Consider the following 27434-nt stretch of genomic DNA (forward strand, 5'->3'; position numbering starts at 1 on the left):
ACATCCCCCATCTGGGAGGACTTGAGCATGAATCAAGCAGCAGTTTTAGGCTGCTCCATCTGCACCATTTCCCTGCTCGTTGGTAACTGTTCTCTTATGCACCAAGTTGCTAAAATATCTACTCCAAAAGCTCCAGTGGTGATAGGACAGTGTTCAAGTCCCTTTACTAGAGTTATCATTAATAGTGACACTGTCAATGCTCTGAAGGAATTTCCTTTTTGTATTACATTTACCTGCTTAATATCAGACAATCCACTCCCTATAATCTTTCACCAGTCTCCATAAACCCAGAATATTATTTAGAAATTTAGTTTGGGGGAGCCGCTGCTGGCGGTGCTGGTGCACTTGTGAACCTTTGGCAGTGGAGATTTGTCATGACACTCAGCTAATCTCTGCTTCCTGCCCAACAAAATGGATGAGCTGCTACTTCTGAACAGATTAGATATGGACTTTGCACTATCTGCTGTCCTCTGTTTTACTAAAACCTTGCTCAGCGCATCCATCCAACATGCTGCTGCTGCCAGGCTGGACCGAGTTGACCATGTGATGGCGCTATCGGGGAAAACAAGAGAAGGTGAAACCTGCTTCTATATCAGTTAAAGTTGGTGTACTGATGTCACAGTGTTAAGCAGATCCTGCTGCCTGAACCTAGAAACTTTTTCTGCAAACTGTAAACCATTTTATTCTCTGCAAGAGTTTTCCTCCTTTTGTAGCCACTGCAGGCCTGCGGAAGGGATACGCTGCTGCAATTAGCTGAAAAAATTAGTACAGGCCAATAGCTCTAAAGTCATTAAAGCCTTTGAACCACCAATGTTTATCTACCTGAAATCTGTCATGGCGCTCTGGGAAACGCTACATCCTGTGCACAGCAAACCAGTAAGGGTGCTCAGGGATGTGTCCTCTCCACTCTCTCTTCTCCCTCTACACAAGAAACTGGAGCTCAAGCAACTCAAGTGTGAGGCTCATAAAGTTTGCAGATGGCAAACCCCAAAATGATGAGGACATTGAATAGAGAAGGAAGATTGATCAGCTGGTGCTGTGGTGCAAACTGCGGGAAGAATTATTACTTCTCTCCTGGCACCAGAGAACCTTTGTGCACAGCTTGAGCAACCAAAGAAGCAAGAGGTCACCGTAAGCTTGGTTTAGCCACGGGGCAGTCTAAACCTGAACTGCTGCCCTGGTCATCAGGAAACTCACTCTGAAAAACCACAAAGGTAAAAATAACAGCTTATGTCTACCCATGGATGCTGCACAGGCAGCTCACAGGTTTCTGAAAACCGTAATAAATGAAATACATCACAGAGAAAAAGAAAATACATTTTGTGAAAGTTATTTTATGTCATAAGGTCAATCTAAGATGTATCTCCAACTCCTTATTAGTTTCAGTTGCTCTTTGCCATTAGGGTTTTAGAGAACTCTTAAGTGACTAGTACTATTTATTGTTTTTATTCAGATGGTGGGACACAGTGGTACAACTCAAACTTCCATTGTGGGTGACCGTGATAGCAATAAATTAGTTATTATTAATTAAATATTGTTATTATTAATTAAATTAGTATCTGTAAAACCTCTCCTGTGAGTAATTTATTAACCACAGTATCTGCTGAGGAACAACCCAGGTACAAGCTCAAAAACCTAGAACCTACACTTGGTGTGTGACAAATACAGCATAACCTGTGTAAACAGAGGGGATGAGCAGTGACCTTTTAAAATTCTCACACGCAATATTGTAGCAGCATAAATCTGCCATGTAAAATAAGGAAGCCGAGTTTTGATGGGCTACATGGCGATAATATAAAATAGTATCAATTAAAAACATGTTACCAATCGAAATCATGACAAACCCTTATCAATCATCTACTCATTCATTGAACACTACATGTTTTATTGGAACAGAATCTCTAACCTTACTGCTCCAACTGTCGGTGTCAGTCAGCTGGGATTCGGAGCTCACACTGAACTTTGTCACTGAGCTTCCTGTTGGTTTGTGACCATTTGTATAGAGGTCAAACACCCTGGCTGTATGTTCACGCTTTCATACCAACTCTGAGGCTTGTCCGAGATTTGGATTACAAACCTATTCGTGTTTTTCCCCCTTTTTCCCCCCATGTGCCATTTGCAGCAGCTGCTTTTCCAAGCCTCGAGCTGTGACCAGAGCCTCTGGGCTCAACACACTGACTCATAGAGGATCAGAGAGAAGATTCCGGTAAACTGACTCAGAGCCCTGAGTATGAGCTGTTGTTTTATCAGTAGCATCCCTGTTTAAAAGTCACTTTCTTCACCTCATCAGCCTCACGTCAACACAGAATGATGAAACACAACAGCAGATCCATTGCCGCTTGATAATCCCTTCATGTTGGCATGTGGGGCTTCATTCCCATCTTCATTTACATCACGTAAATTTCAGGCAGCCCCTGCCTCTGTTAGTGGTGGGCCTCACGGGGGCTTCTGCTTGGACGTGAGTGGAATCCTCTTGATGCCATTTCCATGCACACGTATGAGTATTCATTAAGTGTGTCTGTATTGAGAAGCAAGTTGATGGGCAGACAGCAGACAGTTCTCCAAGGCTGAGCATGATAGAACAATTAAGATGATAGTCAATTATGCCACACAGCTAATTGACTCATGATTAAAGACAGAGCTGGCTAATAAAGTGAAGGCAGCTCTTTTCTACTTACCCTTGATAGGAAAGAGATGTGATATGGAGCCTGTATGTGCTGATGCTTAGAAATAAACACAGGAACCGCTGGACCCTTGTGTCAAGCTATATAGTGGATATAGTGGATTGTCCCTCAGCACAGAATGACCATAAGCTTCTGAGGAACTTGATAGATTGGTTACTAATAAAACATTATTTGGCCAGATGCAGAGACTTCTGGCTTCCAGACTGATGCTGCAGTCACTGCCGTTGAACTACTATTAGTCATGAAAACATGCTTGAAGGAGTCAGAGCACCCAAATAACACAAAGTAGCAACCCTTTACTGCCACACTCATGTGGTATAAGTCTCTGCAGATAAATTGTCTTTCACTTATTCAGGTTTTCCTCTTCTGCCCTGGTGCACGGAAAGGTCAGTGGCATTTCATTTAGAAGTTACATTTTAAATGTTTCACCTGCCTCATTTCTTTCTGTATGACGAGAATACAATGAATGTACATGTTCTTAAGAGTGTCAATGTCCTTTGGATGATACTGTATTTTACACGTATTCTTAAAGTCTTAATATTCAGGAATTGGACGGAGTTTTTAATTGCAATGACAATTTAATACAAGCAGCTAAATTAAAATGGGATCCATCATCCACATTTGGACTTACACCCTCTTCTGAGTACTAGAGATACTTGTTCTTTTTCTCCACGATACTGATTCACCAGGAACTGGACCTTCCAGATCCAGGTGAAATTATATAACAAACATGTTCACTGCACTCAGTTGATCTCTGTTTAACTGATTGGCTTTTAAAACCAATTGGCTGCACCTTCATTGATTTGAGTCACTTTAACATGCATGAAAACTTGTTGACACCTGTTTACACTATGTCCACATAGTAACATTTTATACACTAGGGTTCAATGCTTTTAAAAAGAGTTAAAAACCTGTCAAGTTATTCTTTTAATTCGAAGTTTTTGTTGACGTTACGCTACCAAAAATGAATGAGATAATATTCTTTTGTATAGTTGAATAGCTTTAATTTTGTCGTTTTATCAGGATAAAATATTGCCAGTGTAAACACCCATATAGTGCACATGCAGGTCCTAAAACTAGATAAACCTATGAAATAATAATAACTTTGACTCAGCCTTTTAAAACAGTGTTTCATCTGTTTTAACTCTTAGCTACAGTTCACAGATGGATAATGTCATGTTTTGCTGCAGATTTAATGTTATGTACAATCCATAGCTTCAGCAGCATTTGATCATCAGCATATATGGTAATGCTCCTTACTTGAATCAAAAAAGTTCTACTTTAGTCTCATCCATCCACAGAACATTCTTCCAGCAGCATTCTGGCTTATCCACATTGTCTTGAGCAAAGTGTACCAATGTTCTTTTTGGAGAGTAGTGGCTTCCTTCTTTAATCTATTAACACCATTGTTGCTCAATGTTCTCCTTATGGTGGACTCATGAACATTAGTATTACCCTCTGCAAGGGAACCAATTCCGTCATTGGCGTCCTTGTTCACAGCATGAATCGTGAAGTGTGTTCACTTTAAAAAGATTTTATTTTTCAGCTCGAGTTGCATGCTTCACTCTTCCTAACACTTTGCAACAGCCTTGGATCAAATCTGTTTACTGCTGTTGGTAGAATCCTTTAGACATAAAAAAAAAAGTTTTCCTAACAGCCAACCAGGCAACTCGGATCAGAGCATTTCTCACTGTCAGTGTTGTGATAAGTGACCAAAGAGGGGGACACACTGACGAACCCATTCACTGCTGGAGTAGTTCTTTACAACAGGATGTTCAATTCACCAACTTGTCAATTTGGGGCATTTTGCTACAGCAAAGTGTCCCAGTGTTGGCAGCAATGAATGTGACACATGTTGTCTCTTTCACAGTTTAAAGGCATAAAAAGCTGCTTTCTGCTATTTCCAAAATTAACCTGAATCCCACATCCCATACCATTTCCAGAATAATCACCTGTTTCTGTCTGCAGCTGCTGCAGCACACTGCTGCTTTTTACATGCTTGAAAGTAGAATTCAGACAGTTTTGCACATGAATTTACTTGCTCATACTCGTCCTCTGAGCTGTTCCCTCTCACTGAGATCCAATTTTCTTGGTACAAACTGTGCCTGTAATGCCACTTTACCACGAATTAAAGATAATAATTTAACATTTTTGGAAATATGCTTATATACCTAATTTCTGACGGATACATGAATTTAAATCTATTTATGTGCATTATATGACCGCTTTACAGATTTAGCATCACACATCTATAACACTATCAAACATTTAAGACTCGCAATAGACAGTTTGAAAAACTGTTTTTTTTACTTTTTAACCTTCAGTCTTGATGCAACAAATGCTGACTCAAATTATGTCACATTTACTAATGCAGCTCCCTCTGGAATGTCAAGTTAAACAAGTTAATCTTATTTTAAGATATGAAAAAAAAAGAGACAAGGCAGCTTTGACGCCATTTACAGGTTTATTTGAACGTGTATTGGATGTTTGGAAACACATTTAAAGTTTTAAGTTTACCTGTAAAGTCAATGGAAAATTTGAAATATGAAGCATGTTATAAACAAACTGGCCCTGAGATGAATTTCTTTGGTCTGACGCTTTTAAAATTGCAGATGCCGGTACAAGTTGCTAGCTCTGTGCTGAGCCAGCAGTCCCAGATATTTCCTGTTTGGAGGTCCGCTGGGAGCCATCAGCCAGGTCAGCCAATACCTGGACGGTCTGGGACAGTCGACTTAGCCCCTCGTCCTCAATGATGAGCTGAGGAGAACACAAGGAATCCTGGAAGGGGAGGGAGAGACAGGTGAGCACCAGCAGGTAATGAATACTTGTTATTGGAATCACTGAATATTAACTCCGTTCCACAGTCTGCAGCTTTAATAATCTAAATCAAGCTCTACACTCTTTGCTGTCACCTACATAAAGACGTCTGCTTATGCGTTAACAGCATTTAAAAATTGAGTCCAGCACACATTGTCTGGCTGTGCATTATTTGCTTGTAGCAGATGGAAGGTACCATCCAAGGTACAAACAGGTTCAAAGTGGTTTTGTTCTGGACGCTTGGCCTAGTTTAGTATTCACTGTATATAATCCAGCTTGTGAAACCCATAACCCATACAGTTTGTAGTTGTGTATGGATTAAACAACAAGCCTTTGAATCAGCGTGGCTGGTTTAACATGTTACGGATCCCAGACGTTTGAACCACTGCAATGTGAACATTGATGCACTGAGGAAAGGGCATACAACCGAGCACTGTACCAGGCATGTGAACTCAGCCTGTCCTAACACTTTGTTAAGTGGTCTCCATACTGAGGTAAACCCATTCAAATTAAAGCACAGACATGGTACTTTATTGTAGTCATAATCTATTTTCAAATTGCCGATGCTTATGCACGGAGCTGTTAAAACAAAAAATATTTTGCAGAGCTTCCTTCCCTAAAAGTCAAGTATTCAGGATTAGTGATAGAATAATCCGCAGTCTGCCTGTGAAATGTAATTTCTTTCCCGTTCTTCCCGTGTGAATGTAAAGAGTCAGTGGGTTGTGAAAGGGTTAACACATTTATAAAAAAAGGGCTCACTCGCATTCTGTAGCAAGACATGTAATTCAACCTCATATACGATGGATATCAAACATCCATACGCCTTGTCAAATGTTTGTGTTTGTTGCCTCCAGGCCTGAAACGAAAAGCCATTTAATCCAGTTTCCTTTAGAACAAGCAACCAGGCAGATCCACATGAAAACCACGACATACTCAGTTATGTTGTAAAATAGAAAAGCTGCGATGTTTATTGGAAAGGGACGTCTCTGATCTGACTTATAATGAAGTGTTTCTTTCATTCAGGCTGTAGTATTTAGGAGTTCGATTGGATTGTATGCATTTACATGACTCCAGGCGAGTTCGGCTAATGTGAAGTAGGGTCAGTAATGAGTATATGGCTCAATTTTCCTTGGATTAACTAATCCAGATCAAGTTGTTGGAGAGCTGAATATCAGTGCTAATAAATCGGATTGTAACATAAATGCAATGAGTTTAATGAAGCACTTTAAATAAATATAAAATGAAATCTGACAGGCATATACAATAGTTAATCTAAGATTGATTTAATTCATATCTAAAATCAAATTATATGACAGAATTTTTAACATAAATGCTACAATGCAGGACTACGTCCAGGCCCTTGTCTGATTGATTAGTTATGAAGTAACAAGGGAGCATTGCAGATCTGACCATGTAGCAGCTTGTCAGCTATGTGTTCCATTATTTATGAGCCACCAAAAATGGGGCAGTGTGTTAAATGGCTGTAATTTCTATATGGGTATCATCATCACTCCCATTTTGAGCCAAACCCCAATAACACTCATCATTTTTCCAATATTTATGAACCTATTAACTCTATATTGATGTGCAAAAATAATCAGTCGTTTAACCAAGTTAACCTTGCTTGAAAAGTTGTTGCAGAAATCCATGGACATAACTGTGGCATGCATGAATCACGTGAAGAGAAATTAACATCAAATCTGTGTGGAGTAATGAGAAAGCTGTAGAAATTTCATCACGTCTATCATGTTTCTGCAATTTTACCTTCATTTCACGCTGTATTGTTGCTCTTTTAATAATGTAATTCCATTCATTCCCTTTTTTGCAGCTTCTATGGCAACAACTGGAGAATTAAGTCCACCAGCTTTTTTGCATCTACTTTGTCTTTGCAAAATACACCTTTCTTTGAAATGTTATTACAATATCCTATTATACTATATATTATAGTATATACTATAACTCAGAAAGCTGAGTTTGACTCATTTCTCTCGAGTCTGCTGGTTGTGTCTGTTTTTAATAGACTATATTAACATAAATTTGTCTCTCTCTGAAAACAATTCTGAAAGCTTAGGATTCACCTTGAAAAGTGTTGTTGCAGCTGAACGAGCTACACTTTAATGCATCTGGCTTGTTGCTCTGACAACAGGCTGGTGGCATATCACACATAATGTGATATGCCACCAGCCTGCCACCACTGTCAAACCATTTGACTTTGCAAATGATTCAGAAGAAACTTGAATGTGCCTTTTAAAAGTCATTCTATCTGTGACAACTACACTTTTCTGATTACATATGCTTTTACCATATTTTACAACCCTCTCCCACACTCAGAGTTCATGAAATGGGTCCTACTTTACAGTAATTGTCTGAGTATTATCCCCCTTTATGTACCAGACCTTTTGCTTTTCCATGAATATGAGCATAACCAAAAGCGTTAATTCATTTAACTGCTTCCAAAAGAACAAAGAGAAAATCTTAACTCTGCTTGATTAAGATATTTCACTGATTTGCTGGACTGAAACAAGTATTAAACAAAAATGACCAGAATTATAAGCCCTCTGAAAATTAATAGCCAGTAGTGTAACTTTTCTACTAATTTTTTTAAATTAAAAAGATCATCGTTCTGCTTCACCGCTCAGCTTCTGATTTTCAGCCTGCAGACAGTGACCCTGACGTTAACCTGTAGGATATTTTGATTGAATTGATTTCCTCTCCACAATGGCAAGTAGTACAAGTTTATGCCGTAGACAGCGTTTTGTGTTCTTCTAAAACAATTTATTGTTTTAGTTTTCTACAAGTCAGTATCCCAGTGGTGCTGTGGAGGTTCTTGGGCATGCTGCTGTTTGTTAGAGAGCAGTGGCTTCCTCTGTGGTGTCATGTCATGGATACTAAGACTGTTCAATGATTTAACCAGCTCTATTGAATCCTTCAAGTCTTTAGCTCTTACTCTGTGCATCAATTACCTCAGTAATCATTCTGTGTTGTGCCTTTGGAGGGATCTGGGCTTGTATGGAGTCTTCCAAGACTTCCAAAACTCATCCCTATGTTTCAAACGTTTATGTGTGAACTTTAGTCTGGCTTTGATGTGCCGCTGTGTGAACAAGGTAGTTTTTCGTGGACGATGAACTCGAAGCCCACGAACACGAGGAGTCTTCACAACCATCCTCCTTGAACCATCTAGTCCAGAAGAGGCCAGTTCACCAAGAGTCATATTGGAAGAAATCTAGGGATTATTGTTGCCGTCTCTCTATTTCCTCTCCAAAGTTTCTTAAATCTTCTGATCATACTTAAGTTTGTTTCTAATGGAATTTCTAAGTTTGTAAATCTAGAATTCTTCTCCTGATGCTTTGCCATAATGCAAAGTACAGCACAGCTGTTCTAAGATAAGATAAACCTTTATTTTAAGTATAAGTTAAATAAAGTTGATTGGGTATAAGTTTACCCAGTCAAGGCCTAAAAACGTTCTCTTTAATAAAGCTTATAGTTTGTTCTATCAGCTTTATTAAAGAGGAAGGTTTTGTCATGCTGCTATAGGCTTACACTGCTGGGGACCCACCCCCACAAATGCACTAAGCTTCTCTCCTCTCACCCCCCAATTGTCACCCCTGTATGGAATTAACTCTTTCTCCTTCTGTCTCCCTCTCTTTGTCCTTTTCTGCAGGTGTCCCCCGCTTTGAAGCTGGGTGTTTTCTAGTTTGCAGCTACTGGTCCTACCAAAGAGCAACAACAAAACATCGACCAGGTTGGTTATCAAAGGATATTCCTCTTTCATCAAAGAGGAAGGTTTTAAGACTAGACTTAAAAGTAGAGAGGGTGTCTGCTTCCCGAATCTGAACTGGGAGCTGGTTCCACAGGAGAGGAGCTTGATAGCTAAAGGCTCTACCTTCCATTCTACCTTTGGAAATTCTGGGAACCACAAGTAGGTCTGCATTCTGAGAGCGAAGTGGTCTACTGGGATGATATGGTGCTATGAGATCTTCTATATATGATGGAGCCTGACCATTCAGAGCTTTATATGCAAGAAGCAGGATTTTAAATTCTAGTCTAGATTTAATGGGAAGCCAATGGAGAGAAGCTAGTGAAGGTGAAATATGATCTCTCTTGCTAGTTCCAGTCAACACTCTTGTTGCAGCATTTTTGATAAATTGCAGGCTCTTTAGGGAGTTACTGGGGCATCCTGAAAGTAGGGAATTACAGTAGTCCAACCTAGAGGTAACAAATGCATGGACCAGTTTTTTGGCTTCACTTTGAGACAGGATGATCCTAATTTTGCCAATGTTCTGTAGGTGGAAGAAGGCTGTTCTAGAGGTTTGTTTTGTGTGAGGTAAAGGACAAATCCTGGTCAAAAATAACTCCAAGGTTCCTTGCAGTAGTACTGGAGGCCAGACTTAGAGTAACAATATGGTTGGACATCATATCTCTGAGATTTTTGGGCCCAAGTACTATGACTTCACTTTCGTCTGAGTTTAGAAGTAAAACATTGTGGGACATACAGGCCGTTATGTCTTGTAGGCTTGAAGCTTGATTAACTGATTATTTTCATCTGGTTCCATAGATAAATATAGCTGGGTAGCATCAGCATAGTGTGGAAATTTATGGAGCGTTTTCTAATAATGATGCCTGGGTTAAGGTCTAGGAATTGGTCACACGAACTCTTCATCTTGGAAATATCGTGTCTATACCCATTTCTTCTACTCTGGTGTCACCTGACAGACTCCTGTAGATTCTGAACACCATGCAACAGATATGAGTCTATAGCACGTCTTTCCTGTTTTTACATATACATGATTGACATGGCTTGTTACTATGCTTTTCAATTTTGCTTTTGTCATAAAGCACCATGACAAGGTAAAACTTTTAGAATATTTCTATCATGGTGTTTGTTGTACCAAATTTGCAGTGAAACGTTTGTGTTGATTTGTGGTCACAACTGATGTCTGTTGCAGTGATTCTAAAGTTTTTTCATTTCACAGACAATCAGATGCCCCCTTGGATCCGCTGTGACCCTTGAAACAAACTTAAGGAACTCTTCAATTCCCAGTAAGCCCCCAACAGATGATTACATTTCCATAATTAGTGCTCTTGACACCGTGGTGATTACTTAATAAGTGATCCTTAAAGTCTGATTGTATACATGTGGTGCCGATAATCCAGAGTTTAACAACAAACAGATGCTCCAGTTTCAGTCACGTGTTTGAGCAGCAGGCAGAATGCAGGCTGAAGTGATGCAGGCGACAGCAGTACAAACCTACAGGCTGATTTTTTTACATTCTTCCTGACCTTGGCTTCACACTCACCTGCTCATACAAGCGCCAGTTGGAATTGTATGATGGTAAACCTGCTGTTTGGAGAGCACATAAAAGCTTTTCAAGAGGTTAAAGCACCAAGAACAGTGGGTTCACATCAGGATATCTGCATGCCTATTCACACATTTCCATTTATTTTCTGTTTAGTCCTCATAAAGATTAAAATTGTAACTAATTCATTTTGAGCAGTTTAACACAATTTTGTATTCTGACAAAGTAGCTTGAACAGGAGCGAGTTCATCACGTTAGCTGCAGAACTATGGTTTTTTTTTATAGTTTGAAGAGTTAACTTGTTATAGATTTTAATGGTAAAATATATGCTTAAACTTAAATAACTACTTAATATTTGGAATAAATTAACACATTTAAATTCAATAAAAGACTTTGTTCTAACTTAACTGGCCTAGATTTGACTTAATATTGAAAATACACTCTCACTAGACTTGTGATGAGCAAACTATACAAGATTATGAAATGCACATTAGAACTTTATAAAAAGCCAACAAGGCATCTAGGCAAATGCAGGTACCCTGATCACATCAAGTTTATGCTGATTAAGCAAAAGCACAACAGCAGGCAAGCAGACAAACAGCACATGTCAGAATTTCATTTTTAATCCTTCATATACAGCAGGAAGAAAAGTTTTATATAAATTTATATAAACTCAAATGATTCTTAATACAATATCATAAATATAAAATACAACAGTTCTTCTAACATTTAGGAATATAGGTTTGTCAAAGCCAGTGAGCAATTTACTGTCTTGCTTATCCAGTTTTATTTGTAAAATATACATTTGAATTTGAAACGGCATATATTTCAAAAGCAGGCTAATTAGCCAGCCACGAAAGGTTTTTACAGTGGACATTCTAACCTCTAGACAGCAACTGACATACAAACATGGCATTAACTGGTGGACAAAAGAGAATCAACTGGTTTACAAAATAGTGTGCTGTAATTAATAAATCAAGTTATAAAACTATGTTGCAATTGTAACAGAACAGCTTTTCTGAATCTGAGACCAACAAATGAACAAAACCTATAAAGTGATTAAAGAAACTATATAAACTCATCTCATTAGTATAAAAGGTTAGTTCACTGTCATTTTACAATGTTTCAAAATATGCCCTTATAGAAAGTATTTTTATTCCATAATGGCACTTTTCCCTATTACATTCTTCATTTCTTAATGCACACCTCTTACCTTTGAGCTATTCCACAAAATTACAGTGGTGAGACATAATGACACAAGAACATACAAGACCTTAATAACCACGATATAATCCATTCATCAAGTTTTGGTAGATGTTTGTGCTAAACTTGACAGAAATTATCTTAACGCGATTCTGAAACGTCTTGTTTGCGGGAATAGGATTGACATGAGTTCACAGTGGCCTTGACATTTGACCACCAACATGTAACAATTTTATCCTTTAACCCAATTGGATGCACGTACCAAATGTTTAGAAATTTTCTGAAGGCATCTGGAAAATGTGGACAGATGTAACAGTGAGATGGGCTTTAGGATGGTGAGAGTCGTCTTATTCTCACATAAATACAATAGCCAGCTTCGTCTCCCAATAATCCAGTGAAGTACAGAAAATGTACCAGGGTGGTTATCTAGGATATGATGGCATTGGGAGATGTGACTATTATGTGGTATCCAAAGATCATAAACTAGATAGGAATTTTGATGCCAACATCTGTGGGGGAACACTCCCAATAAGAGGAGCAAAAATAACTGTACTAAACACCAATGACCAGCAAAAAGTGGACGACCTAAACAACCACATGTCATACAACTGTTAATTCAGTCATTCTAAGGACTTCCTCAAATCTCCTGAAACCATACTATATATATCCATAGAAGTGGGTCTTCATTGAAATTTCAGGCTGCGCTGACTGCATGGCCTAATGAAATGATGATTAAAAGACCAGAGACTCGTATGGTCACATTACAATCAGGAATGGTAAGACCAAGGCAAAAAGGACCAAACTTCAAGTGGACTTTATGCAAAAAAAGAAATCAGATGAGAACCCTGAGGCTTTCATGGAGAGAAGATCCTACAAAGGGGTATGTCCAGTGAAAAAAAGAGGGGGCTATTTCCTGGGACTAAAACGTAGATGGTATAGTCATCCTGAGTACCAGTAAGGACAATGGTGATAAGGATTATAAAATAATAATTTAGTATTATACTTTGCTTTAGTTAAAAAAAAAAAAAAAAAAAAAAAAAAAGCCATTGTGAAAAAACATTACAAAAAAAGTTGATATTCCTTAAAGGAGCTCTAATTATGTTAGTTTAAAAATGTTTTAACTCAAATGTAGTTATCGTACACAATTTTTAAAAATTATTTCTCTGTTTAATACTGAACATGCTTGCTGGGGCTCCATAATTTAAGAGGATCAGTCCATAGTGCTCATGTGTGCTAGGATTAAACCAATACATAGTTTTGGGATATGGGGACAAAATTAATACTGTTTGATTCGAATTATAAAATCCCATTACTTCACAGTTACACCCAAATCCCCCCCAAATTACTTTAAAGTATTTATTTGATTTTTGCACTTAGCGTTTGCATATAAATGTGTTGATCACTTGTAATCAAATTTCAATTAGTGTTTAGTTGCAGACATTGACCTTATGACTAAGCCAGACACAGCATGTGGTACAAACAGCAGAGGGCATGTAATGTTCTGTTCAATATGTTATGAATCAATTGTTTACCAATCAAATGAAGAGGAACACTTTCAAAACAATCAATGCTATGTAAATTCGGAATAATTGAGTATTGATTGTTTTTAACATGCAGGTATTGTTTTGATTAAAATACACACAATTTCAAAAGGCTATACAAAGGGAAATATGAAGCTTTAAAAACTTAAGTGTTTACAGGCTTTAACCAAATAATCAAAGCCTCTGCTGTTTCACCAAAGTAACAAACTAAAAGGAAAATAAATTAAAAAAGCAATAATTTAATGACCTGTTTACATTTATACAACATCAGCTGGTCAAAAGGACCAGGGATGACAAAAACAAGCAAACAAACAAAAAGAATAAAAGAAACAAGCAAGACTTTGCACACACAACCTCCTGGGGGGAGGGGGGTTTGTACCATCAGTTCGGACATATAAAGCCTTGGTGGGGACTGATGTAGCAGAATCACCCCCTGCTGTTCACAGTTAACGTAGCAGACACAAAAACAAGAGCAGTCTCTGTGTTCAGGCACTATATCATGGTTCCATGTGTAAGTCACATCTTTCTTAAGAGCAAACAAATAAGAACGTTCACTGTTAGGTCTCAGTCAACAGCTCCTCTCACAGGACAAGTCTGCCTATTAACATGGAGACTAGGGTTTTAGTCTTTGAGGCAGCTGCTCTGCTGGTGGAAACCTCTCGAGTTAAAACGTAGAAAATATTTGTACGTTTGTTACAACTTGTGTTTCAGTTACTTTAGTCTGCACTTTAGCTACACGCATATACATTTTTTCCAGTTTAAAAGTACAGTGGTGGAATATATACACAATACACTGAATTATTACTGTTTTATATTAACAATGGATCAGTTATCTCCAACATGAAAGGGGCCACACTCGAGAATTATGACCACCTCTGCAGTTCTCCTGAGCTCCATGTAAGTTTAGAGTCTTTCAGCTTATTAATTTTGGTTTTACAGCCCACAACAGTTTTAGTTCACTCTCATCAACCCTGGTTTTAGTGAAGGAACCTCTAATAAACGTGCTGTGGGGTCCCTCCTTCCATGATCACCGATACACGAGACAGACACCGTTCAGAGACCAGCTAACGAACAAAAGTTTTTATACGCCAGAGGGACATGTCCTTAGGATCAGGAAGCTTTTAAGGAAAGGTTTTTCTACTTCTTTTCACCACAGTAACCAGGGTCTAAATATACTTGTGGGCTGTAGTTCCACCCCTCAAAAATATTCCTTGGGCAGGAGGTAGTACTTTCTGAGGGTTCAGTACGTATCAGGGCAGGGCAGGTGCTGTGATGCCGAATGTCAGTGATTGGTAGGATACCACCTAGCACGTCAAACCTGAAGCTTTCTTAAAAACAGCTAAGCAAGGGAGTTATAATAAAGCAGTAACTGCTCTATAGATTATAGCTGCAATTGCATTTTTAAATTCTAATGCAGGTAATAAGGGAGTGAGTGTCAGTGGAGTTGGTTGGGACCAAAACAGCACTAAAAGAGAGTGAATAGTAGATTTACATTTCCATGTTTAGGTTTATTTATATAGAATAAAATTAGCTCTTAAGGAAGATATTCTAGTATCCTATTGAAATCATTCAGCTGTATGTTGGTGAAAAGCAAGTTTATAATGAGTTTTTAACTGGGATTCAGCCCTTCATGTCTCAACCAATCAGATTGTTTTTACCTCTGAGCAAGTATGCCGTGTAGGGTTAAACACAAAAGTCCCATCTCCTGCAAACTATCTAATCAGGAGTGAAGGCTAATATAAGCATTTAACACCGCATTTTACCATTAGTTTGGTGCCTCCTGTGCTTTCTTAGGGTGTAGTTTAAGAGCTGCATCTACTGGGTTGTGTGTGTTTCCTAAAAGGTGCTGGATGCTCTGTATGGCTCTAATCATACACACAGTGCCGAGTATTGTCTGAGATAACAACTGTGGGAGCAGCTGTTTGTGAATGGCTAGCACACGTGTGTGCATGTGTGAGTGCGTGAGTGTGTTCAGTATGTGCATAGAGCATTTTGGCATGTGAATAGATAGGACTGTGTGTTTGGGTTTGTCTCCTATGTTAGCAGGTAGCTGTAGAGGATGTAGAGCAGAGCCATGACGGCAGAGTAGAAGAGCAGGAAATCTGTGGACAGCAGCGAGGAGGACGAGGGCGATGAAGACAAAAGTGAGGAGTGGCTGGGGGACAGGTCCTCCGCTCTCTCCCCCGCCTCCACGGCCAGTAGGGCCGTCAAACAGTGCAGCACAGTGGGCAGCTTACACAGAAGCACATCAGAACACAAACACACATCCTTCTGGACAGGACACACAGAGGGAAGATATAAGTAGGTAATGTCAAAAATAGGACAAGAGAGCACAGAGATACAAAACAGGGATTGGGTTGGACTGATCATGGTAATATATTGATCTAATCCAACCCAGCCAGGAATTAAGTAGCTACATAAATAAGCTGAAAGCACATAGACAATTCTTCTTACTACTTTTATTTGTTTTGTTTTTGGAAGCTTTTCAGACACACAGATTTAATATAATTTAAACCATTTTGTTCATCAGGTGTAACGCAAGGGCAGTTGATAAAGAAAAGTATAACATGGATTTACCTCAGGGACTCCCAGCCTGCGACAAGCAGCAATGAAGTTTTCCACGTTCAGTCGACATTTCGCTGCGCTCAGTTTTGGCTGAAAATATAAAATCAGACAAGCATTTAGCTAATGTCAAGACAAAGTGAAATATTGCATTCTTAAAATAGCGTTTTGTTATTATTTAGGATAAATCAAAAAATCTGTAAACCACATCTTCACAGACTAGCAGCCATTTTTGTCATACTTATATTTTCATTCCATGCCATTGGGGGACATTGACAATTTTTGACCAGAGCACTGTCTTTTAGGCATCACTGCGTTGGAGGTGTCTAGCTTTCAGATATTGTCTCACATTGAGAAAAAAAAAATGGAGAAGCTAATTTTCCATAAATATCACCTAAGTACAAAAACAACAAGTTTAAAAACAACAAAACTTGTCTAATGCAGCTATAAGGTCAGTGTCAGCATGTTCAGCCAGTGATTGCAAATAGTGACAGTCACAGTTTTGTCTCGTCATGTTTTCTCTTCACACCCCTATACATCTTGTTCTGTTTAATTATAAAATAAAATGAATAAAATTAAATTTACTGCATCTCCTTAACATTTAGTTTAATTATTATTCTTAACACAAATAAAATGACTAATGCAACCTCTGTGGCTCAACTTAAAAGTTTTGGGCAATTTACAAATCCAAAAACTGCTTATATTATTCATATTCTTAATGTTTTTTATGCCTCTTTAGCTACATATGAGATTGTTTGAATTCATTCTGGTCTCTTTAGGACCCCTCCCATCAAGTCCACTCTGAGTGACATAAAAAAAATTGCTGAATGGGATTTTTTGTTTGTTTCAAAAGTTAAAATAAGCTATAAATACAAATGAATAAAAAATACCACACATTCTACAGAATATCATATAAACTACTCTTTCAAATTGGTTGTACGTATAGAAGCCTGTTCTGACACCCTAAGATCAACTTGACACCTTTCTATTCTTAATTCACTCTCCTTTTACGTTATTTTCTTACCAACTCTCCTTCTCTGTATTTCTCACTTCCCCCCACTTTCCCAAGTTACTTGGTGTATAAAAAGTGGAAATGCCCAGCGACAAAAACATTGAAAAATCGCCAAGGTTCAAGCCTGCTAACAAAACCACTCTCTCACACCAAAAGTAATGGTCTCTGGAGGACAGATGGTGAACTTTGATAATAACTTTAACAGAGTTTAGTGACACTCTCACACAATTGGCTACAGATGCATGCAAGCTAATACCTGTCTTTTGCATTAGCATGTGTTTTCTAATTTTTTTTATCATTGACTTGTCAAACACAGCCCAGTGAGGCCTGTTTACAAGCACGAGGACATTTGTGGCATTAGCTTGCATAGTTGCTTTAGCACAACACCAGTTCCTGCTGCGCATCCTCTTGTTTAAAACTAAAATATATCCAAACGACTGATAAATGATAAATGATCTGCACTTATACAGCAATTTTCTATCTATTGACACTCATAGGGCTTTACTGCTTCTTATTCACCCATTCACACTCCCACTCACCCATTCACACTCACAGACCCCGATGGGGGAGCTGCTATGCAACTGGCCAACATTAATCGGGTGCAACCAAGTTGGGGTTCAGTGTCTTGCTCAAGAACAGTTTGACATGTGACCGGTGGAGCCGGGGATCGAACCCACAACTGCGAGATTGCGGACTATTGCTGATGTGACCGTTTTGTTGCGACACCAGTTTGGTCTCTTGCTCATCAGTACTTGCTTCTGCTAAAACCATTTTCACTACAGTTAGCAGAAATGCAGTTAAACTTTTTTCATTCACATTCATTCACTTCCTCTACAGAATTTTTTTTTTAATAACAGCTTTTTTTTTTTTTTTATGAAAAAAAAAGTTGTGTTCCAAAAGGCAATATGGATTTGAAAATGATTGGGGTTCAGCCCTAGTACACTTTGCTCTTTTGCCAACTTGTAAAGGCCTGCTGGTAGGCCCAGCAGACCAGTGAGCCATGGATGAAATGCGAGAGTGGGTGGGCTGACTTTGTACATGGATGTACAAGCATGTAGACCCAAAATGGTAAATGGTCTGCACTTATATAGCACTTTTCTGTTTGGTCTTTTATGGGGAGTCTGTGGTAATGTCACACTGTATAAACACAAGATACCTCTGTAACACTGTTGCAATGTGTTCCCAGTAGGAATATGCTAATGTTACTGCTTTCAGTCACAATACACAACGATTGGGAGTAGATAGTAACCAGCTGTTTTACCCTGCCTACCTGCACTGCCAAAAGGATTCAGCTGGGAGAACTGGGACTGTATGGCATAATGTGTGAAATACTACTGAAACACTACTGATCACACCAGATAAAATCATATCCCTCCCACAGCAAATTTTTTTAAAACCAAATTATGAAAAATAATTCAGTATGAAACCCAAAATGGGCAGACATGTTTTACTAAGCTTTTTATTGGTTACTATAATATTTAGAGGGAACGAGTGCGGCCAATTGATTGGACAGAGCTTAAATATCTTATCGTCTACACTTACAGACTGTTTGTTTTAATGACCTACCTATAAAAATGGAACTTACAGTCTCACCATTTATACACTTTAGTACACAGATGCACATGTGTTGGAAAGGACATTTGTAGGCCTAAAACTGAATGTGCAAACCGCAAAATGGACTTTACAGGCAGAATTCTATTTGCAAGTACACGTTTGTACATTGTGTGGAATAATAAATAGTAGTTTTGTTTCCCCTCGCTTTATTACTAAGACAAATGTGACATAGCTTCACATGATTTTTACCAATTCCAAACATTGTTTTAACAGCAAGACCAGACTTACTACTGCTGGGGAGGGAATGTGAATGATCGAAACGGAGCGTGGTCGAATCTGATTGACCAACTGGCAGAGGATGGTGCCATTGGATAATGCTTCACCTAGATCTTCCGGTAGAGTGACCTTCAGCCGAGACTCCAAATTCTGGGGGGGCAAATCAAGGTGTAACGTATTACATCTTAACAATATAAATAAACGGTGACAGTGTTGCGGAGCATGGAGGTTTTCCTTTTGGAAGTAGCATTTTTTTTCTTCTTAACATTTTCCTCACACTGTACATTTATTAAAAGTTAGACTTCCTTGATATTTAATATGCAAAGACCATCATCACAGAGCTTTCAATAAATTTAATATAAGTTTAACAGAGTAAAAGGTATTTTAGAATTCTAGAGATCTCATAGGTTAGAGTGTGCACTCAGACAACTCCTGTGGCAACTCAACATTCTGCCAATAAATAGATTTAACTATACCTTATCCAGTGACCAACTTCCATATTTCAGTAGGTCGTGTGTTACCTTGCGTAGTTGTGTGATGTCCGGTCTTTCTTCCTTAGGAGAGCGCAGTGTCGTGCGAGACTCACTTCTGCCTGACTCACCCAGAGTAAATATTGGACCTGACACAGACACGTACAGTAGTGAAATCACACTGCAGATGAGAACAAAGTGTAAATTGTGTGTTGTGTTGTTTGTACCTGTGGTTTTGACGTTGCTGCGAGAAGGGGCACGGAACAGGAAGCTGTTAGGTCTTTGAGCCTGGCCGGGTGGAGGGGATGTCTTTGGGGAGGACGGGACATCTGACACAAACATTTAGGTCAATATGTTAGGAGACATGCACATCCTCTGACTGTGGTCATAAACAGATTGTTTTACTTTTTTTTTTGTTTTCCTCAGGCAAGCCAGTAAGTGGACCTTGAGCAAACAAGTTTTTGTAACCCTATACTACGTTTCAGAAGTAGAAAGTTGTAGGAACAGATAATGGAAATAATTAAATGAAGCAGAGATGCCTGCTTCTTAACTAAATGTACTTTCCAGAACTTTCTAGAGAAATAGTGCGAGCCCTTTTGGCAGCCAGGGGAGGTCCAGGGGGTTTTCATAATAATTTGAATTCTACCTTGTGCTTAATGGATTAACAACCTGCACTGAAGGATACTAACATCCCTAATTATAACATTGAAAGTGAAGTGACAGTTAGGCTGAAGTGCTCTTCATTCGTTTTATTTTTCTTTTATTGTGCAAGTAATTTTGGGCTAAAGATTCAGTGCTTTACTTTTTGATGTGACCACATGGTGGTGCTAGACTAGAATAAACTATGGAGGAGAAGGATGCAGAGGACACTACAACCAATGTCATTAATAAAGAATCTAATTATCCAGTAGGGTGGTTTGGATGTTTTCTGAAAGTGTACACTGCCAAGAAAAGGTTTGGAAACACCTTTGTTATCTATTATCTATTGTTGATTTTATTAAAATGATTGTAAATGGATCACAAAACACAGTGTAAAAAATGTTTTAATACGTATTTAAATAGATGGTCAAATAAAATTGCATATTAAATTGTCCTTTCATACAAACCCCTCCCCTCAAAAGACTGAAATATTGGTACAATACCTTTCTAACAAATCTGTGGCATTTTATTGATCAGTTTTTGCAGATATTCAGGTGTGATTGTCTTCCAAGCTTATTGCGATGCTTCCCAAAGGCTTGCTGGCCTGGATGGGCAGTGTTTCTTAACTCTTCGGTCAACCTTTCCCACACCAGCTCTAAGAGGTTCAGATCTGGTGATTGAACTGGACAAGCAATCACTAGGTATTCCAGCAGCAGAATTATCTCCAGATAAGTCTTACACAACTAGGAAGATTGTGTTGCTGAACAATGATGTTATCCCCCCGTCAGTCATTGCCTAGAGGGAATGGCTTGCCTTTTCAGTATGGAGTGGTATCCATACTGGTTGGCAATGGCTGGTACACGATGCAGATCGCCTACTTGTCTATTGCCAAAGCACGAAACATTGTTTCGACCTCAATGCTTCACTAATGGTGTTAAGCAGGGATTGAATATCTTTAGATCTGTTTCGGCCACATGTTCTTTCCCTGGATTCAAACACCTCAAACTTTGACTTCCGACCCTACAAGACTTTGTTCCAGCAGTTTTAAGTGTGTGAGTGTTGGCTCACTGCAACCTTTTCTTCTGGTTTTAGCAGGGTTTTTGTATTGACAACTCTGCCCATGAGGCCAGCTGACCTGAGTCCCCTTATGCACACTGGTTTCTTTCTTGTTTAATTCAATGATGCAGCCTGTTCACGAGTAGTAAGGCATCTGTTTTTTTTTTTTTTTTTCCCCCTTTATCGGTTTATCCCTTGAGTTCAGGGTCGCCACAGTGGATCATCGTCTGCATGTTGATTTGGCACAGTTTTTACGCTAGATGCCCTTCCTGATGCAACCCTCCCCAATTTCTGCTTGGACCGGCACTGCACTTATTTCAAGATGTTTTAACACCTGGGAGGGGCAAGCATAATCAATCTGAGAACATCCCTACCTGAATTTCTAGGGAAAAAAGAATCAGTAAAATGCCACAGACCTGTCCAGCAGTTATTGCTGAAAATAAAGTTTAACATGCATATTTGAGGTGACCAATATTCTATGTTAAAATATGTTTGGGAGTGAAATCTTTTTCATTTTTGTGTGTGGTCAAATCAATTTGACTTTATTTAGATCTGTTGATTGAACTGGACAAGCAAGCGCCAGTTCACAACAAAGTCATCTCAAGGCACTTTACATAATGAATAATATCTATAAAAGATATATAGAGAAAGCCCAACAAATGCCCCTTGAGCAAACTCTAGGCAACAGTGGAGAGGACTCTCTCCAGCAGAACCAGGGTCACGGTGCCTTGACCGGTTGGGGAAAGTGTTGTGTGATCCTTTAACAAAACCAACAAAAGATAATAGAAAGACTGGAGTGTGTAGTGTAAGTTTAAGCTCCATCTACTACAATGACATATTCTGGTTTATTATGTGTCAGATTGCAGGTGCACTAATAATTTTAAATGAAACAATGTATGTAGTGCTAATCATTCCTTCATAAAAAAGGTACTGTTCTTTATGTAACTCCTGTATGTGTGTGTTTGCGCATGTGTACACACCTGTTTTGCTGCTGGAGCGCTGTAGAAGTATTGATGGAGATGATAAGCTCATCTGGTCAGCACTCTAATAAAAAAAAAGAAACAGGTTTACAAACGAGGCAAATACAATTCACCTCTCAGCTGTGTTCAACATAAACACTATTCAATTCAACTTTATACTACTTTAGACTACCACTCACTGCACATCGCTGCCGCAGGCCTGGGTGTGAGTTGCTGTTCTCTGGAGAGGCACCACTAGGTGGAGACACAGACCAAGTTTAAACACCATTTTCCACACCCTCATGCTTCCCTCCACTTAGTACCTCCCAATAGCTACTGAAGAAATGCAAGTGATTTAAAAAATTGGCATAATTCATCCTCCCGTTGTCAGATATGCGTGTCTGCTTTGGTTTCACGGTGACTTTCATCTGTTGTACAGGCCTGTACTTACGCTGAGCTGCTTCCTGTCTGTTGTGCAGAGGCCAAGTGACTTCCTGTTTTGGTGGATGACTTCAGCAAACTGCAAAATTACAGTTTTGACATGGAGAGCACATAATTACATATGAGAGAGACAGAAGGGAGACACAAAGGGTTGCACACACGACACCTTACAAACAAACACACATACATTCACACTGCTTCAGTGATTGGAGGAAATTATTGTTGTCATGTGATGTCTGTGGCCAATGTCTCAACCCTTTTGTAAGATGTCAAAAATCTAATTTCTCCTTTGTAAAACATCGGGTTGTTACAGGTAAAATATATTAACTTACCTGGCCTTCTCTCTCTGCTGCTGCTGTAATCGCTCTCTCTCCTGCCAGATTTGCAGAGTGCCTGGCCTTCGCCTCTCCTCTAGGGTGGGGCTGGATGGGGATAAAGGAGATGAAGAGGTGGACGATGGGGGGCCCAATTCCACATGGACACTGGACCTGCAGAGGGGAGGCACAACACTAATAAGACAAATAAGAATCAGTTGTTGCATGTATCTCTAACAGTTAACCTTCTGGTATCCCCCAAAATGAAAATACATACTGTATCATTTGTGGCTAATAGCAATAAGCAAACATAGGTTGGTGTAAGGTGTGTTAAGTTTCTGATGGTCAAGAGGCAAAAAGCACTCCAATGCCTGTAGATCAATCCTACCTCTAATAACATTTAGGCTTTTTTTTGTTTTACACATAACCTACAGTATCTTGGTTCCATATTTTGTGGGATCTGTACAGGGACCCAACAACATTCATTCATGAGAATAAAAACTAAAAAAGCACAATCAATTTAAGTTGAATTTAGTCTGATGGACTTAGTTTGTATGAACGATGTGCAAAAACACGTATTTTTATTGGAGTGTATTTTCAATTATCCAAGTCTGTATACTAAATTTAGAAACTCCCAGAGGAAGTTTTAGAAGCAAAGCTTCAGAACATCCGTTTGTCTAAGCTACAGCCTTATTGTCAAGTATTGTGTTTGTAGAGCAACAGTTAACTTACATCTTCCCTAGTCACACAGAATAGGCCTCTGTCCCAGTTACTAAATTTAAATCAAGTATAGTACATAAAATTTGAGCACTACATGAATGAATAGTAATTGGGCTGAGTGCAGTTATTAAACTCTCAAATTTAGAACAATGAAGTATGTTGTTCTGTTCTCCAAAAGGCCTGTGTCACATTTTAATAAGTAGCCAATAGGACTGCAGGGACACCATCTTAATAGTGGAGTTATCTATGGAACAACAGAGCAGTAGAATAAAAGCTGCCTGCTGGGTTGCAGCACAAAAGGGGGCGGAACTGTGGCTTCTGCTGCAACGACACCACAAGCTAAAGGGAAAACAGGATTCTGTGGGACTTTTCAACTTTCCAAGATAACGGCATTAAAGTGCAGAGTTTGAGGGCCAGTGCGTGACTAAGTAATGTGAACTGAAGTCTATTTACTTTTCCCAGCTCTGTAAAGCAACCTTGTATAACAAGAATGAAAAAGAGAAAGTAAAGGTTGTTAGAGGTCCGTCTGTCACTCAGAGTGGTGAAGTACAACATTTCCAGATAGAGAAAACAGACACACTGCTGACATTCAAATGGAAGACTGTCAGAGAAACAGGCCTAAGAGAGGCAAAGGTGATATGTAAATGCTCTTTAGTTTTACTGGAACACCTTGGCACAAGTGCTCTAAACAAATGAGACCTTATTAAAAGGTCAGTCCCAGCAAACAATGCTAATAGTGAAAGCAAATCCTATCCAAAAAGCTTGCTGCTTCTCTAATTCCTCCTAAATCAGACTTTAAAAGTGATACTCACAGTATGCAAATCACCATTTAATCTTTCACTTTCTACTCTCAGTAAAAGCTCGGACATACATTTACACTGAAGACCAGGGATCTCCACCAGTTTTATTCTGTGCTTAATTCTGTCCTTATTAATGTGACAAGTCCTGCTAACTAGTAGTAACAACACTCCGTGTAGAAGTGATGAACTACAGAACCATTTTCAGCTAAAATGTTTTTAACCACATACAGCTGTGACGCTGGCTGTGGTTAAACGTTAAACAAAGATATACTTTTTAAACCACAGAGGTCGATTTTAAGCAGCTTTTCAGCTATGTTAGCTCAGATCATTTGGCCACTGTGGGCTGGCTCACCTTTAATGAGGTATCTTAAGCTGCTTTTGAGCAAGTTAACTACAGAAGCTCACCCTGTTAATTGCCCCACCACTAACCTACCAGAGTTTCCAAGACTATAGTTTAAATGAACAAGTCAGTCAGACTTCCAAAATCTAGGGTGGAGTTAAAAACCCAATATCCCAGTTTTGTGATGTGCTATGCCTAGATTTTAAAATGAATATTACTATTGTAAGACCTACCTGCATTTTGTTGAGTCCTGGGTTTGAGACAAAGATAATTTCTCCTTCTGGTCCTGAAAAAGAAATCACACAATTAATAACTTCCTTGTTCTAACTTAACACGATAAGATGTTGAGGAAGCAACAGGATATGACACAATCAGTGATTAGGCTGTGAATCCCAGTTCAGATTCAGGAAGCAGACACCCTTTCTACTTTTAAATCTAGGCTTAAAACCTTCCTCTTTGATAAAGCTTGTTGTTATATTTATAGTCATGCTGCTATAGGCTTAGACTGCTGGGGGACCCCCCCCCCCCGATGCACTGAGCTCCTTTCCTCCTCTTGTCCCTCTCTCCTCTCCTCTCACCCCACAATTCTCACCACTGTATGACATTAACTTTGTGTGTTCTATCTCCCGTACTTGTCTCTTTCTCCTTCTCTGTCCCTTTCTGCAGGTGTCCCCGGGCTTTAAAGCTGTGTGTTTTCCAGTGTGCAGCTACTGGTCCTACCAACATGCCTGGTGCTGTGTTGTTGATTTTTGTTGCACTTTTCTTTTCTCTCTCCACTTTCCACTCACCCCAACCAGGCAAGGCAGATGGCCGCCCACCCTAAACTTGGTTCTGGTAGAGGTTTCTACTGTTAAAGTTTTTCCTCTCCACTGTTGCCTAGGGCTTGGTTTGCTCAAGGGGGAATAGTTTGGGTTTCTCTATACATCTTTAGAGTCTTGACTTTATTCTGTAAAGTGCCTTGAGATGTCTATGTTGTGAACTGGCTCTATATAAATACAGTTGAATTGAATTTAATTGAATCATTAGTACCAGAGTAGGCGCTATGAGACTAGGTTTGGGTCGATCTGTCCTGATCTCCTCCTCTTCCTCCTCCTCTGTCACACTGCTGTCAATGAAGTCCACCTGCTCAGCATCTCCATTCACTGTAAAAAGAGAGAGTCTGTCTTCTCTTGAAAAATGGAAAATCCAGACCTTTCACAGCCCTATTTAGTAATGCACTTAATTACCTTTGTTAGCTTTTAGAGGAGATCCAGCCACCTCTTCCTCGAGGTTCTTCTGGTCTCTGCTGACCTCAGATATGCGGAGGGAACGCTCTGAGAAATCATCTGCTGACTGGACATGCAGACAGTGATAAGGCACATGGGTTGGGTGAATCTATTAACCCAAAACACCTATTGAGTAATGTCCTATAATGTTTTGTACACAATATTGTCTGTGTTTATGTGCTACTGTGAATAGGATTGACATACTTTCTCTGACATATAGTAAAACCATTTCTTTAATAGATCACTAACTCTGTTAGGATAATGAGTACAGAGCACACACTCTTCAATGCAATGATCCAAACTTTGCACGCTTAGCAAAATCACTCCCAATATAAAAAAAAAACTGCTGAAAACAGAACTCTTCCGCATCTTAATATGCACTTAAATCTATTTAAAAGAAAAAAAGAAAAAAAAACTCCCTCCCTTTTCTTTCTTGCAATCTCGTGAAATGTAAACACCTTTCTTATAGGACTTTGCTTTGATGTTTTTCTCTTTGACTTTGCTTGCCTTGTACCTCCTGTGTAAGTGGCTTTGAATAAAAGCGTCTGCTAAATGACTAAATGAGTACAGATACTCCTATCCACTTCTATCCATTTGGCTCATAACTTATTTAGGCTGTTTTTTGTGTTTGTGAGAGTCTGTCCAATGTTCTACCTCATTCCCAGACCATCTTTTGCTGCCACTGTCTACACTGTTGAAGCCAGAGTCCAGCCCTCCAAATGGACCTGCGAACAGCTCCTGGTCGGACAGACTGAAAGGAAACACGCAGAGCACAAATCAGGATAACTCAAGTAAACACATATACTCACACAGACACTCAAGTTAATAAACTAACTTACTGTTAAAGAGGGAGTCATAGTCTAAACGGGTCATGGTTTTTTTTTTTTCTCCAGATGGAACACAGAAATTTTTTCGTATCTTCTTCCTTGTTTCTGTCTATTTTTTGGAAGCCACTCTTCGCTTTTAAAAGAGTGCATTTAAATGTATAAATATTTGATAAACAGTCCCTCATCTTCAACTGTACATTCATTGTTCTACCTTTTCTTTTTTTAAGTATAGGATAATAATGTCTAGCTATAGTAGCTGGTCTTGTTTGTGGGTTGCCACCTATTTTCTTGTATAGTGTTGTTTCTCTAAAATGTCATGATATTCTGACCCGTAACGACCTTAATACTTTCTGATACTCCCACATTATCTCCTCCCTTTCTCTGCTTCCTCCCTCCCTCCTTCCCTCACCAGCTGTTAAACCCAGTGGGCCTTAGATGTCTCTCCAGCTCATCCTGGCTCCTCTTGCAGGCTTCCATGTTGAGGTACTTGAAGATGTGGTATTTCCCCTTAGAGCAGATCTGTGCAGGTGGCATTTGTAACGGGTTGTTGTCTAGTGAGATGCTCTGGAGATGCCGGAGGTGGCGGTAGCACAGGGGCACGTGGGAAATGCGGTTGCAGGACACATCGAGTCGGACAAGAGGGAGCTCAGATATTTC

General features: G+C 39.2%; 1 protein-coding gene across 2 annotated transcripts in view; it reads right to left on the reverse strand.

The window, feature by feature from the left end:
* Nucleotides 1-5121: 5121 nt before the first annotated feature.
* lrch4 (leucine-rich repeats and calponin homology (CH) domain containing 4) overlaps nucleotides 5122-27434 on the reverse strand; it is a 48753-nt gene continuing 26440 nt past the window's right edge. The window contains exons 5-18 of one of the 2 annotated variants that reach the window (XM_067523742.1): nucleotides 27187-27433; nucleotides 26605-26701; nucleotides 25912-26017; nucleotides 25715-25827; nucleotides 24919-24971; nucleotides 22844-22999; nucleotides 22522-22590; nucleotides 22271-22325; nucleotides 22092-22155; nucleotides 19644-19745; nucleotides 19468-19565; nucleotides 18959-19096; nucleotides 16120-16197; nucleotides 5122-5462 (exon numbers count right to left, since the gene is read on the reverse strand). In XM_067523742.1, coding sequence (XP_067379843.1) covers nucleotides 5313-5462; nucleotides 16120-16197; nucleotides 18959-19096; nucleotides 19468-19565; nucleotides 19644-19745; nucleotides 22092-22155; nucleotides 22271-22325; nucleotides 22522-22590; nucleotides 22844-22999; nucleotides 24919-24971; nucleotides 25715-25827; nucleotides 25912-26017; nucleotides 26605-26701; nucleotides 27187-27433 — 1526 coding nt within the window. In that variant the 3' untranslated portion in view covers nucleotides 5122-5312. Of the gene's footprint in view, nucleotides 5463-11305; nucleotides 15814-16119; nucleotides 16198-18958; nucleotides 19097-19467; nucleotides 19566-19643; nucleotides 19746-22091; nucleotides 22156-22270; nucleotides 22326-22521; nucleotides 22591-22843; nucleotides 23000-24918; nucleotides 24972-25714; nucleotides 25828-25911; nucleotides 26018-26604; nucleotides 26702-27186; nucleotide 27434 lie in introns of those variants that run through there. The other variant, XM_067523741.1, reaches the window with a different exon arrangement.

The sequence above is a fragment of the Channa argus genome, chromosome 12, assembly GCF_033026475.1.
Source record: "Channa argus isolate prfri chromosome 12, Channa argus male v1.0, whole genome shotgun sequence".
In the NCBI taxonomy this organism is placed as follows: Eukaryota; Metazoa; Chordata; class Actinopteri; order Anabantiformes; family Channidae; genus Channa; species Channa argus.